General features: G+C 37.8%; 3 protein-coding genes across 3 annotated transcripts; all 3 read left to right on the top strand.

Moving 5' to 3' along the window:
- The first annotated feature begins 2,229 nt into the window (after positions 1 to 2,229).
- On the top strand, positions 2,230 to 5,327 carry LOC112735677 (uncharacterized). The gene is made up of 4 exons (XM_025785203.2): positions 2,230 to 4,247; positions 4,470 to 4,565; positions 4,638 to 4,774; positions 4,960 to 5,327. The coding sequence occupies exons 1-4, from the start codon at positions 3,078 to 3,080 to the stop codon at positions 5,093 to 5,095; spliced, it is 1,539 nt and encodes a 512-aa protein (XP_025640988.1). The 5' UTR covers positions 2,230 to 3,077; the 3' UTR covers positions 5,096 to 5,327.
- Positions 5,328 to 6,093: 766 nt separating this feature from the next.
- LOC112735667 (vacuolar-sorting receptor 1) lies at positions 6,094 to 9,480 on the top strand. Its single transcript, XM_025785197.3, has 12 exons — positions 6,094 to 6,540; positions 6,618 to 7,316; positions 7,388 to 7,476; positions 7,559 to 7,628; positions 7,712 to 7,795; positions 7,898 to 7,974; positions 8,059 to 8,140; positions 8,248 to 8,330; positions 8,412 to 8,478; positions 8,607 to 8,735; positions 8,834 to 8,943; positions 9,028 to 9,480. The coding sequence occupies exons 1-12, from the start codon at positions 6,234 to 6,236 to the stop codon at positions 9,121 to 9,123; spliced, it is 1,893 nt and encodes a 630-aa protein (XP_025640982.1). The 5' UTR covers positions 6,094 to 6,233; the 3' UTR covers positions 9,124 to 9,480.
- A 905-nt stretch (positions 9,481 to 10,385) lies between these two features.
- Positions 10,386 to 12,144, top strand: LOC112735661 (uncharacterized). The gene is made up of 3 exons (XM_025785191.3): positions 10,386 to 10,868; positions 11,041 to 11,568; positions 11,697 to 12,144. The coding sequence occupies exons 1-3, from the start codon at positions 10,494 to 10,496 to the stop codon at positions 11,880 to 11,882; spliced, it is 1,089 nt and encodes a 362-aa protein (XP_025640976.1). The 5' UTR covers positions 10,386 to 10,493; the 3' UTR covers positions 11,883 to 12,144.
- Positions 12,145 to 12,158: the final 14 nt, after the last annotated feature.

Here is a 12,158-nt window from a genome sequence, read left to right as displayed (position 1 = left end):
TTTATAATTAATCATTGATAATGATCTATAAAAAAGATAAAATAGGTGAAAGAATGAGAAACAGAAAAAGTGAAAGAGAGGAGGAAAGAACTCTTTAATTTTGGAAGAAAAAAATTTGATTTTAATTACAATAAGAGAGTGATATGTAGCATATTTTAGTTATAAAATTAGTAATAAAAACAATATACTAAATATTTTAAACTATTCTTTTATTTTAAATTTTTTGTTAGTTTATTGATTTGGTACATTTAAAATTCAATATATCTGAATATAATTAAAAATTATAAAGTTAAATTAATTAAATTATAAGAAAGACTTTAATAATTAATAATATAACGAAGCTTTGGGGTTATTTTTAGCCATTTTAGGGTGACCTGTTTAGTTTTTAATGGTGTCCTGGATAAGATTTAGGGTAAACTAGCAAGTTGTAAAGGGAGTTTATTCAATCGAACTGATAGACTCTACTTGGTTAATTCTGTTGCAACCGCTATTCTCACATATCAGATGGAGGTTTCTATTTTTCCCAAAAAAAGCATTAGTGAATTGGAGTCTATGACGAGGAATTTTTTTTAGAAAGGACAAATTGATGAAAGAGGATTGAAATTTGTTAGTTGGAAGGTACTGATTACTCCAAAAAAATATGGAGGTTTGAGGATTAAAAATTCTTATTGTGTGAATATTGTTCTTCTTGAGAAGCTGGTTTGGACTTTTTTCCAGCAGTCAAATAAGTTATGGGTTCAATTGTTGGATGCCAAATACAGATCATCTTTATATGGCTGTTTTGGTTGTCATAAGAACAAGGGCTCTCTCATTTGGAGGAGTCTTTGCAAGGCATGAAAAATATTGAAGGATAGGTTTGCTTGGTGTATTGAGGATTTGAACCAGAATTTTTGGTCTTCTAGTTGAAGGAGAGAAAGGCAGTTATCTAATGAGATAGATTATGTTTACATTTTTTATTCAAACCTCTAGATACAGGATATCTGGTCGGTTGGTAGGTGGCATTTGGATACTCTTTATTTTTCTTTATCTCAAAATTTAAAAGGTAATATTCTTTTTTACTATCCAGATGTGCAAGCAAGTCCGGAAGTGAGTTAGTATTGGTCTGGATCTGCTGCTAAAGTCTATGACTCATGCAATGGTTACTTGTAGTTGTGTAAGCAGTTGTTTGATTGAGAGGAGCGAGAGAATTTACTTTGCCTTTGGGGCCAACTTGTTCCGAAAAAGTACAAGTTTTTTGCTTGGCTGTGTCTTAAGGAAGCTCTTCCTACTGCAAGTTTTCACTTCAGAAAATGGATGTTGTCATCGGATAGGTGCCCAAGATGTCTTTCGAATCGGTTTTGTATTTGGGATTGTCCAAGTGGCATATGTTGGATATTTCTTGTCATCCTTTGGATTTGAAGAACTGGTTCTTGTATCATAGCAGAGAGCATTCGTTCAGGTTCTTTTCGGGACTTTGGTGGATATGACGAGTAAAGAATAATGACATCTTTAATCCTCATAAGACTTGACCTCCGAAAAAAGTGATTTGTCTGACGTTAGCTTTAGAAAATAAACTTAGGAATATTTTTGAATTACAACGCATGTCCCTTCCCTCTATTTTAAATAGTTTTTGAAATTCTCCATCCATTGGTACTTTTAAGATTAATTGTGATGCTAGTTATCCTGATTCGGGTGATATTGTTAGAGATTGCAATGGGAGTTGGCAAATGGGGTATTTAGGAATGATTGGAAGTAATAGTTTTTTTTAAGGAGAATTGTTTGCTATTTGGAGATGATATCTCTTAGTTTGGGATGTGGGTCAACAAGATGTTATTTTTGAGACAGATTGTGTGGAATTGTTTAATCTTGTTATTAATCACTAAGATAGTTTTGGATTTATTGATCTATTGGTGCTCAAAATAAGGAATATCATATATTAGAATTGGTGTGTTAACTTTTATTTGATGATGAAAAATATAAATATGGTGACAAATACTATAGCAAAAATAGCGATGAGATTACAATTTCATCATGTAGAGTTTCTTTTTTTTAGAGAAATTTAAAAATAATCTTAAATGAGACTTTTTTTTATTTTAGTAGTTTTTTTGTTTTTCTTGTTTTTTTTTATTTAGTTTAAGTCACCCAAAAAAAATATAACGAAGCTGACTTTTAGAGCAAGTTGGTTGATTCCAATCCATAAATCAAAGCCATTTCAGTTTTTGAATTTTTTTATTAACATAATTATTAATCAGAAACACAAGGCTAACTTGAAACATATAGAAAAGTGATTCAAGTAATTCAGAATCATAATTCATACATATGAAGATTAGCAAATTAAGTAAACAATGGATAAAACAAGTGAAGTCTCTACTAGAAACAATTGACAATGTAACCTCACTAGTCACTGATGATAATCAAAAGAAATAAATGAACTCACCTTGAAAATGCTCTCAAGGCCTTTTTCCTCCTGCTGTATAGCCACCGAAAAGGATGAAATTTTTATTTATTTTGGGTCATGGAAAAGTTTACATTTTTATTTTTGCTCTTGTAGTAAAATCTATGTAGTAAAGCCCAAAAAAGTTGAATATGCCAGATACAATAGAGTTCGGGCTTAGCCCCAAATAGCAAGCATCATCCATAAAACATATCCTTTTCAGACCAAAAGGAAAAGATTATAGGGAAATGATCATTAGCTTGCCATGTCCAAAAAAAAGATGATCATGAAGACATGAACTACGCAAAGTTTTTTCATTCTGCCTCTTCTCTTGTTATTAGCGACTGAGTGTAGAAGAGTAGTAACTAGTAAGGTTCTAGATCTCTGGTTTTACCTACAAACATTTCTCTATGTTGCACCTTAACTAAATCCCTAAACTATTTCTTATCTTAGCAGTTAGCCCTCACTTGTTACTCGTGAGTGATTTGTGACTTGTCCTTCATTAATTAAACATCATCAACAAATTGAATTAAACTAAGTTAGTAACGCTTCATACCCACTTGCTTGTACTAACCTCAGTTACGCCGTCGTGGTGGTGGTGGCCGTGGAGGAGGCATAATTGAATCCATCAATTGAATCTCATAAAAGAGTATAGAGCTGATTGATGATGGGTTTTCAGTTTGTGAGTCGCACCCACCATAACCGTTGCTATGGAAATCTGATTCCGATTCTGATTCTGATTATTCTGATCGCACAGCAATCGAATGTGAATGGCTCCATCCACGAGTACTCGAAGGAGCCCTTCACCCACCGCTCCAATGCATTCTTCTTCCACGGCGGCAGCGAGGCCCTCTTCGCCTCCTCCTCCGCCTCCCAATCCTTCATAAAGTTCGAGAGCGTGGTCTTCACGCGCCCCAAATTCTCCGCCGCGAAGCACGGCGACATGCAGCAGAACACGGGCCTGGTGGAGGCTATCGTCCTGGAAGTGAAGGATCGCCTCCGCATCGGCGGGTCCCACCTCAAATCGGAGCTTATCTGCTGCACCAAGGAGCTTTCCGATAGCCACCTCTGCAACCTCGGCGAGGTCATCATCGAGAAGAATCCCGACAACCCGGAGTTCCCGAGGCGCATCAAGACCTTCTTCCAGGGCACCGAGGAGCATACCGCCATGGAGACACAAACCGTTACCGTCAACGCCACGGGAATGTACTACCTCTACTTCATGTTCTGCGATCCGGAGCTGCAAGGCACCATCATCTCCGGCAGAACCGTGTGGCGGAACCCTAACGGTTATTTACCGGGCAAAATGATCCCTCTGATGCGATTCTACGGGTTAATGTCGCTGGCGTATCTTGTGATGGGGATGGTTTGGTTCGCGAGATTCGTGCAACTGTGGAAGGATATCATCCATTTGCATTATCATATCACGGCGGTGATTGCTTTGGGGATGTGCGAGATGGCGGTTTGGTACTTCGAGTATGCCAATTTGAATGCCACCGGGAGCAGGCCCATGGGGATTACGGTGTGGGCCGTAAGCTTGAGCACGGTGAAGAAGACGGTGTCGCGGCTTCTGCTGCTGGTTGTGTCCATGGGATATGGTGTGGTGAGGCCCACCATTGGAGGCAGTGGGATGAGCTCCAAGTCCAGGATGATGCTTCTTGCTGTACTCTACTTTGTGGCCTCCGAGGCCCTCCTCCTTGTCGAGCATTTGGGCAACATTAACGACTTTTCCGGCAATGCTAAGCTTCTTCTTGTGCTCCCTGTTGTTTGCCTCGATTCCTGCTTCATTCTCTGGATCTTCTCTTCTTTGTCCAGCACCCTCGAGAAGCTGCAGGTAATTAATTGGTTATGGTTATAGGTAACTAACTTTTAGTTAATGTTAGTATTTAGGTTTATAATTTAGGATTTAGGATTAAAATTTTATGATTGAGGGTTTAAACAATAACTTTAAAAATTTTGGTTGAAGTTGGCGGACTACTGTATTGTTAATTGGTAGTAATCCATGATTGATTATTCCATTTTGAGATTTGGTTTGGTTTGGATTGAATGGTTGTAGATGAGGAGAAACTTGGCTAAGCTGGACCTCTACAGAAAATTCACAAATACGCTTGCCGTCTCTGTCTTGCTCTCTATTGCATGGATTGGCTTTGAGGTACTCTATAGTGTTTACTCTTTTTACTCTGTTATATAGTTTCTGCTTTGATACTGATTGAACTTGAATCAGCTATACTACAATGCAACTGATCCTCTGAGCGAGCTGTGGCAAATAGCTTGGGTCATTCCAGCTTTCTGGTCTTTGCTTTCTTATGCTCTATTGCTCGTTATATGCATCCTTTGGGCTCCTTCTCGTAACCCCACTAGGTAATCTTCTCATCATGCCCTTTCCTTGACATTGTAGAATAGTGATGACTCATACTAGTGCTATATTACCTTTTAGAATTTGTTTAAATGAGAATCTTGATGTTGCATTGCTTGACTTGCCTTGTTAACCGATGAGGTTCCGTCCCCTGGATCATTAATATAATCATGTCATTTGTACTTTGTAGATATGCATACATGGAAGGAGATGACTTTGACGAGGAGGGTATCTCTCTGACAAGCGGCGTAGCAAAGATGAGTGGGGACGTGAAAGGTTCTATTGTCACAGATCGAGAAGATATTGAGGAAGATAAGCGAGAATGATGTTTTTAACTTGTATAGTGATGGAAGTGTTGCTTACGAGAGACAGAGAGGGAGAGTTGTATCATATAGAAAGACTCAGAGACAAAGACGTGCATATATAAACGTGGTTTTGTACGTAGAAGAATATTTCACTTGGTAACATGAGCAAGAGTTAGGCAGCACCGTTAAATCAAACATACCATTTGCTACTGACTACTGAATGAAATTAAGATCATCTTTAGTTTTAGTTTCAGATGGCATTGTTGTCCTTCCTTACATGTCTTATTTATTAGTGATATTGTCAATAATGCTACTTACTAGAATGCGTATTTTTTCCTAATATATTTTTTTTGAAATTGTGTTTTCTCAAACATTAACATTGGAACCTAAGGCTTTCCATTTCTGTGCAATCAAATCAATGTCACAAAGAGTTTAATGTTCATGACTTTGATTTTCTCTTATCCATGAGCAAAAATGCAAAACCTATCTTCTAAAAAAAAAGTGTACTAGTATTATTGATTCATAATAGAATTAGTCCAAACATTATTGATTCATGATAAAATTAATCCAAAGTGTCATTGTATATGTTGATTACGAATTGCGAAATATACTATTGCTCTTCTATTTATCCATTAGCATTAGCATTATGGTTAACATGTCTTGTAATGAAGTGAAAGACTAAGGAAGATAGTTAATTATAAAATTGAGAAACCAATCAATAGAAATAGTTTAAAGGCTTCTATGGAAGGTGTGGCCGTGAGAAGAATAAGAGACGTATTTTGCTGTATTTTAAAGCTTCTACGTTTATGATGCTGTTGCCTGATTTTATCAATCTGTACATTTTATTTTTTAAATTTAGGGAGTAATATGTATAAAACAAAAGATTGAAGGGTGTTAAGTGCAAGTACCCGTATTTTTGGTAGTAGCGTTGAATTGAATGTAACAAACACGGCACAAGCAAGTAAGAATGCATGCAGAGTCAGATTCACATAACAGATTTGAGTATTACACTCCACGTCCACCCCCCATTGTCCATTTCTTTCGATCCCCTAAGCATCAGCATCACTAACCACAAATAACAACCTTGTTCCATTCCATTTCCATTTTCATTAACCGATTGGAGTATTACTGAACCCAAAAATATCACTTGTAATTAACAATGAGAATAAAGGTAACTGTTGTGTGGTGTGTTTGGATTCTGGCTCTGCTATGGCAGCATCACGTGGTGGCAAGGTTCGTGGTGGAGAAGAACAATCTGAAGATCACGTCTCCCAGATCACTCAGAGGTATCTACGAATGCGCAATTGGAAACTTCGGTGTACCGAAGTACGGAGGTGCCATGATCGGTGCTGTGGTTTATCCAAAGGCCAATCAGAACGGATGCAACCGATTCGAAGGCGCCGACGCCTCTCTCTTCGCTTCTAGGCCTGGTGGATTCCCGACCTTCCTTCTTGTTGATCGTGGAGGTATTCATTTATTTTGTTGGAATTAGTATTTGCATTATTGCGAATGAGAAATAAGATTTAGATAATGCTTGTGGCAGAGTGCTACTTCACGTTAAAGGCATGGAACGCACAGAAGGGCGGAGCAGCGGCGATTCTGGTGGCGGATGACAGGATAGAGCCGCTGATAACGATGGACACGCCGGAGGAAGGGACCGGAGCAAACGATGACGGCTACATCGAGAAGATTAACATCCCGTCGGCGCTGGTGAGCAAGGGGCTCGGGGACAGCATCAAGGCGGCTCTGGCGAGCGGCGATATGGTGAACGTGAATCTTGATTGGAGGGAGGCTCTTCCGCATCCAGACGACAGAGTTGAGTATGAGTTTTGGACAAACAGCAACGACGAGTGCGGAGCGAAATGTGACGCTCAACTCAGCTTCGTTTCAAGCTTCAAAGGTGCAGCGCAGTTACTTGAGCAGAAAGGCTTCACTCAATTCACACCTCACTTCATCACTTGGTACTGCCCTCAGGCATTCATCCTCAGCAAACAGTGTAAGGCTCAGTGCATCAACAATGGCAGGTACTGCGCCCCTGACCCTGACCAGGACTTTTCCCGAGGCTACGACGGCCGAGATGTCGTCATTCAAAACCTCCGCCAGGCTTGTTTCTTTAAAGTAGCTAATGAGAGCAAGAAGCCTTGGCAATGGTGGGACTATGTCACGGACTTCGCCATTCGCTGCCCTATGCGAGAGAATAGGTACACTCAGGAATGCTCGGATCAAGTGATTGCATCTCTTGGTAAGTGTATGATACTCTCTCTCTTGTTTTTTCCATTGCCTTTCATCCTGCCTCATTTCATTACTAAACAGGTGTTGATGTGAAGAAGATAAGAGATTGTGTTGGAGATCCTAATCTGGATGCTGAGAATCCAGTTCTTAAGAAGGAACAGGATGCACAGGTTGGTGCCTCAAATAGTATGTAGACATGTATATAGACCATAGCTTTGTTAATTTGATTTGGTGATGCAAATTTCACATCAGATTGGGAAAGGCACTCGCGGTGATGTTACTATTCTGCCTACTCTCATCATAAACAACAGACAGTATAGAGGTATATATGATGAAAATTGTTAATGCATATTCAAATTTTTCTCTATGTATGAGTATCATCTTTAGTTCTTAACTTTGTTTTAGGCAAGTTGTCAAGAGAAGCAGTACTCAAGGCCATCTGTTCTGCTTTCAAAGAAACCACTGAGCCATCGATTTGCTTAACTCCAGGTCCTTTTTCCTTTACTATCTTCTTTTATTTATCAACCTGCTTATCAAATCAAACCTCCTCCTCTTGGAAATAAGCACCTTTGGTTTAATCTTTGTTTGCAGACATGGAAACAAATGAGTGCCTCGTAAACAATGGGGGTTGTTGGCAGGACAAATCTGCTAACATTACTGCATGCAGGGTAATCACTATAGCTTTAAATACATATATGGGGGATTTTCTCTTCTTGTTTTAATTATCATCTTTTTTTCCCCACCAAGTATAGGACACTTTCAGAGGAAGAGTGTGTGAGTGCCCTGTTGTGCAAAATGTGAAATTTGTTGGTGACGGATATACTCATTGTGAAGGTAATTTTTATTAGTCCTTAGAGTTACTTTCGTCCCATACTATAGTCTAATCAAGAAAGAGTCGAAAGTAGTTTAAGTAACCTTCTTGTTTGCGAATTTCTTAACAGCAACGGCACGCTTGAGGTGTGCAGTGAACAATGGAGGTTGTTGGAAGGGAGCCCAAGAAGGGAGGGTTTACTCTGCTTGCATTGTAAGTACTAAGTATGATAGTTAATTATATTGTTTCATTGCTTAGTTAATTATATTCTAAATATCATAATTGATTATGCAGGATGACCACACAAAAGGTTGCAAGTGCCCTCCTGGATTCAGGGGTGATGGAGTCCACTCCTGTGAAGGTATGCTTGGTGCTATCCTAACATACATTTTGCTGAGCTATTCTCCCGAGTTTTTCAATTTGAATGTGTTATGAATAATAGTTAATAGTGCTTCAAATCCTGATATAAGATTTTCCATTTCGGTGCAGATATCGACGAGTGCAAGGAGAAATTGGCCTGCCAGTGCCCAGAGTGCAATTGCAAGAACACCTGGGGAAGTTATGAATGCAAATGCAATAGCGGTTTGTACTATATGCGAGACAATGATATGTGTATAGGTGAGGCCTTTTAAGTTTCTCAAACTCTAATCTCCTTTCACAGTTGTGGAGATTTTTTGAGATTGTATAATCCTATCACTTTGTTTAATTAACTGCAGGCAAATATACGGCTTCAGTGAACAGTGGAGGCTTTATCATTTGGGTTATTTTTCTGGTCATAGCTATTGTTGGTTTAGTGGGATATGCATTTTACAAGTACAGAATCCAGGTATGAATATGATGATACTTTGATGAAAATTCCAACGTCATCAGACTCAGTTCTATGTACTAAAATAAAAACAATTTTGTGCAGAGATATATGGATTCTGAGATAAGAGCAATTATGGCCCAATACATGCCATTGGATAATCAACCCGATGCCTCTGTTCAACTTCAACAAGGTGTGTAGAAAGGTCAAAGATCAAAGATTGATCAATGGAAAAGACTAATCTGATCTTGAATGAAATATATATGGGAGGGGCCATGGAGCATCAAGAGCTGTGTGTGTGTTAGTTTTTAAAAGGGAGACAAACTATTTAACCTGCCTGAGTTAGTTTTAGTCAGTTATTAGTTAGTTATGGTGATTCTATTCTCTCAAAGACACAAAACTAAAGTACATGCCGTTTGTCCTTCTGAGGAAGTCACGTTCCTTTTTCTCCTCTTTAGGCTCTTTTTGAGTTAGTTGCACCATTCAACTGCAATGCACGTTAGATTTTGCTATGAATGAGGCGTTTTTATGTTCATAAATAAATTTCTTTTACATGCTTTTGTTGCTGTTATTATTATTGATATCGGCTTTTAAATTTTCTGAATAATACACTTTGGTTTGTCAGCACTCAGAGATGAACAAAAGAAGTAAAGGTAGAACCTGGAGATATGTATGTAATTAAGCAAACTGTTTTTGATGAAGCGGAACTTAAGAAAACGTCTCTACATAAAGTTATACACCCGTATTTATTTTATGGGTTATATACTAGGTAACTAATAATTTTTTTGAACAACATGAACAATCATCAATCAAATCAAAACACAATATGATAGTGTACTGTGATTGGTGGTTATCATTATGATAGTTATAACTATATAACTTTGATAATATTTAAAGACCAATACTAGAGAATGATCAGAATTTATTGTTTTTAGTCATTAATATTTAAAAATATGGATTAAAATATATTGTTAGATTATTAAAATAAAAAAATTAAGTTTATGACTAAAAATGATAACCAAAAATAATAAATTCTAATAATCTTTTAACATTTTTTATTTAAAAATAATACAAAATTAAGATAATATTTTTTATATTTTACAATATTTTTTATTTTTATTTTTTAAATTAAAAAATATATTATTTTAATTTTAGCAATACTTTTTAATAATTATCAACATTGTATAACCATTATGATAGGAAGCACAGCATGCACTAATATATAATCAAAACTTGTATGCATACTGCCTTTCATTTAGAATCTCCATGCACATTGAGTAATATCAACACAATATATCGTATCAGTTGGAATCTATAAATAACGACCTCTACTATTTGATTATTTGAGGGTTCCCTTTATTTGAATAAATGATGTGAAAAGACCAAAAAAATGTATAATAATACAAGATGTGGCCTACACATCGTGCAAGGGTAAATCAAACAATTACGCCTTCCTCACTAATACTCACCTTCTTTAATTTGGTTTGGTTGAGAGAGAGAGAGTGAGAGAGATGCAAGAAGAGTAAGGAAAGGAATTGAAGCCAACGAAACAAGAAGAAACTAGCATTAGCATGTCAACGTCAACCATGCAAGAATATGCATCATCATCATCATCTTCTTCACCTTCACATTCACGTTCGTGTTATACGTCATCTTCTTTGGCAGTAGCAAGAACCTTCAGAAGATTCGAGAGGAGGATGGGTGGTAACAGAGGCATTAATATTTTGCAGCCATCATCGAGAAGACGCCAAGGATCAGCGTTGAATATTCATGCTACAACTCCATTGTTGGGGGACCCACAAACTCCCTCTCCCTTTTGCAGCTACGCTTCCACCATCACCACCACTACCGCCACCCGCAACACCGCTCCACTCATCGGTCCCCGCCACTTCAAACACACTCCTCACTCTCTCTACGCCACTGAATTCTCCTCCCCAAGAAAACAGGTTTGTTCTTTTCTTCCTTCAAGAAACCAATTCCTTATTATTGTTATTATTATTATTGTCCTCTATTGGTTCTTTTTAGTTACGAGATCGTTCTTGAATTCAAAGATGAAAGATCGCAGGAATATAATTAACTGAATTATTAACACGAATTGAATCCAATGAGTTTATGTAGTTGGCTTCGGAATGTGATGAGAGTGAGAGGAGCTGCTACAATAATGAATGCTCCAATATGAATAATTACTTCTCTGACATTGACGAATGGTTGGAACACGCCAATAAGTTCTGCAAGGCCAATAGTGAGTTGTACACAGTAGGAGATCGAACAAAAGAAGATGAAGAAGAAGAAGATGATGATGATATGATGAGAATCTCAGTAATATGCAAGGACTTTCTGTCTGCTCCCGAGAATGAACTTCACAACATAGCATTGCCATCCATCAGAGAAGAGAGTCCCGTCAACCAGACCCACCTCTCATCTTGCATATACCACCCACCACCCTTTAAATCTGACAACGAGCGCGCAAGGCTCTTGACTCGCCGTGAATATGGCCTCACCAACAAACATCAGCTCGAAAGACGTGCACGCAACAAGGCCAAGCATGCTCAGATTATGCAAACCTTGAGGCGCAAGGAAGAGGCAATCAACAACTGGGAATTACAGCAAACTAGGAAGGCCATGGACCACATGGATAAGATTCAGGTACCTTTACCCATGTCATATGTTTAGGGTTAGTAAGGTTAAAGGAACATAGCAAATAAGCAAAAGCATTTGTTTATAATGATTTCTTCTGGAGTCTTATTTTGATTAATCATATACTGTTATTGCAGAACAAGCTGGAGAAAAAGCAATTGGTGGCTTCCGCAAAAACACAAAAGAAAATATGCTCGGTGAGGGAAAAGGCAGAGAAGCAGAAGTTGAATCTGAGATGGTCGACAATGAAGAAGTTTCAACAGCTTCAATTATCAGAGAATCAGAAAAGAACCCAAACAGAGAGGTCATGGGGGCTTTGCTAGATTTGCAATATTGCATCTTCCTACCTTTATAAATGCAACTCTGTTGCTCAGTTCACTGTAAATCGTTCAACTTAGTTCATTATATGATCTTAAACACAATTCAGTGCCGTCTCCATTTTCTTTCATGTGATCTTAAAAGTTAAAACACAATTCAGTGCAGTTATGTGAGCCTTGTCTGTAATACATTGGTTTTACGATTTTTTGTCACATAAAATGTGCTCAATTGCGGAATGTTTTGATGTAATTACAGTCTAATTTAAGATGATGCAAGCATAT

The sequence above is a fragment of the Arachis hypogaea genome, chromosome 2 (assembly GCF_003086295.3).
Source record: "Arachis hypogaea cultivar Tifrunner chromosome 2, arahy.Tifrunner.gnm2.J5K5, whole genome shotgun sequence".
Taxonomy (NCBI): domain Eukaryota; kingdom Viridiplantae; phylum Streptophyta; class Magnoliopsida; order Fabales; family Fabaceae; genus Arachis; species Arachis hypogaea.
Note: the sequence above shows the minus strand (reverse complement) of the source record. Positions and strands in the feature narration are given on the sequence as shown.

What these genes read in the sequence shown, in the direction of transcription:
- LOC112735677 (XM_025785203.2), top strand. Translation starts at nt 3,078, where the DNA reads ATGATGGGTTTTCAGTTTGTGAGTCGCACCCACCATAACCGTTGCTAT. An exon ending in GCACCCTCGAGAAGCTGCAG is followed by an intron (nt 4,248 to 4,469) that starts GTAATTAATTGG and finishes GAATGGTTGTAG; the next exon opens with ATGAGGAGAAACTTGGCTAA. An exon ending in CCTTCTCGTAACCCCACTAG is followed by an intron (nt 4,775 to 4,959) that starts GTAATCTTCTCA and finishes TGTACTTTGTAG; the next exon opens with ATATGCATACATGGAAGGAG.
- LOC112735667 (XM_025785197.3), top strand. Translation starts at nt 6,234, where the DNA reads ATGAGAATAAAGGTAACTGTTGTGTGGTGTGTTTGGATTCTGGCTCTG. An exon ending in ATCGATTTGCTTAACTCCAG is followed by an intron (nt 7,796 to 7,897) that starts GTCCTTTTTCCT and finishes CTTTGTTTGCAG; the next exon opens with ACATGGAAACAAATGAGTGC. An exon ending in AGACAATGATATGTGTATAG is followed by an intron (nt 8,736 to 8,833) that starts GTGAGGCCTTTT and finishes AATTAACTGCAG; the next exon opens with GCAAATATACGGCTTCAGTG.
- LOC112735661 (XM_025785191.3), top strand. Translation starts at nt 10,494, where the DNA reads ATGTCAACGTCAACCATGCAAGAATATGCATCATCATCATCATCTTCT. An exon ending in TCTCCTCCCCAAGAAAACAG is followed by an intron (nt 10,869 to 11,040) that starts GTTTGTTCTTTT and finishes GAGTTTATGTAG; the next exon opens with TTGGCTTCGGAATGTGATGA. An exon ending in ACCACATGGATAAGATTCAG is followed by an intron (nt 11,569 to 11,696) that starts GTACCTTTACCC and finishes CTGTTATTGCAG; the next exon opens with AACAAGCTGGAGAAAAAGCA.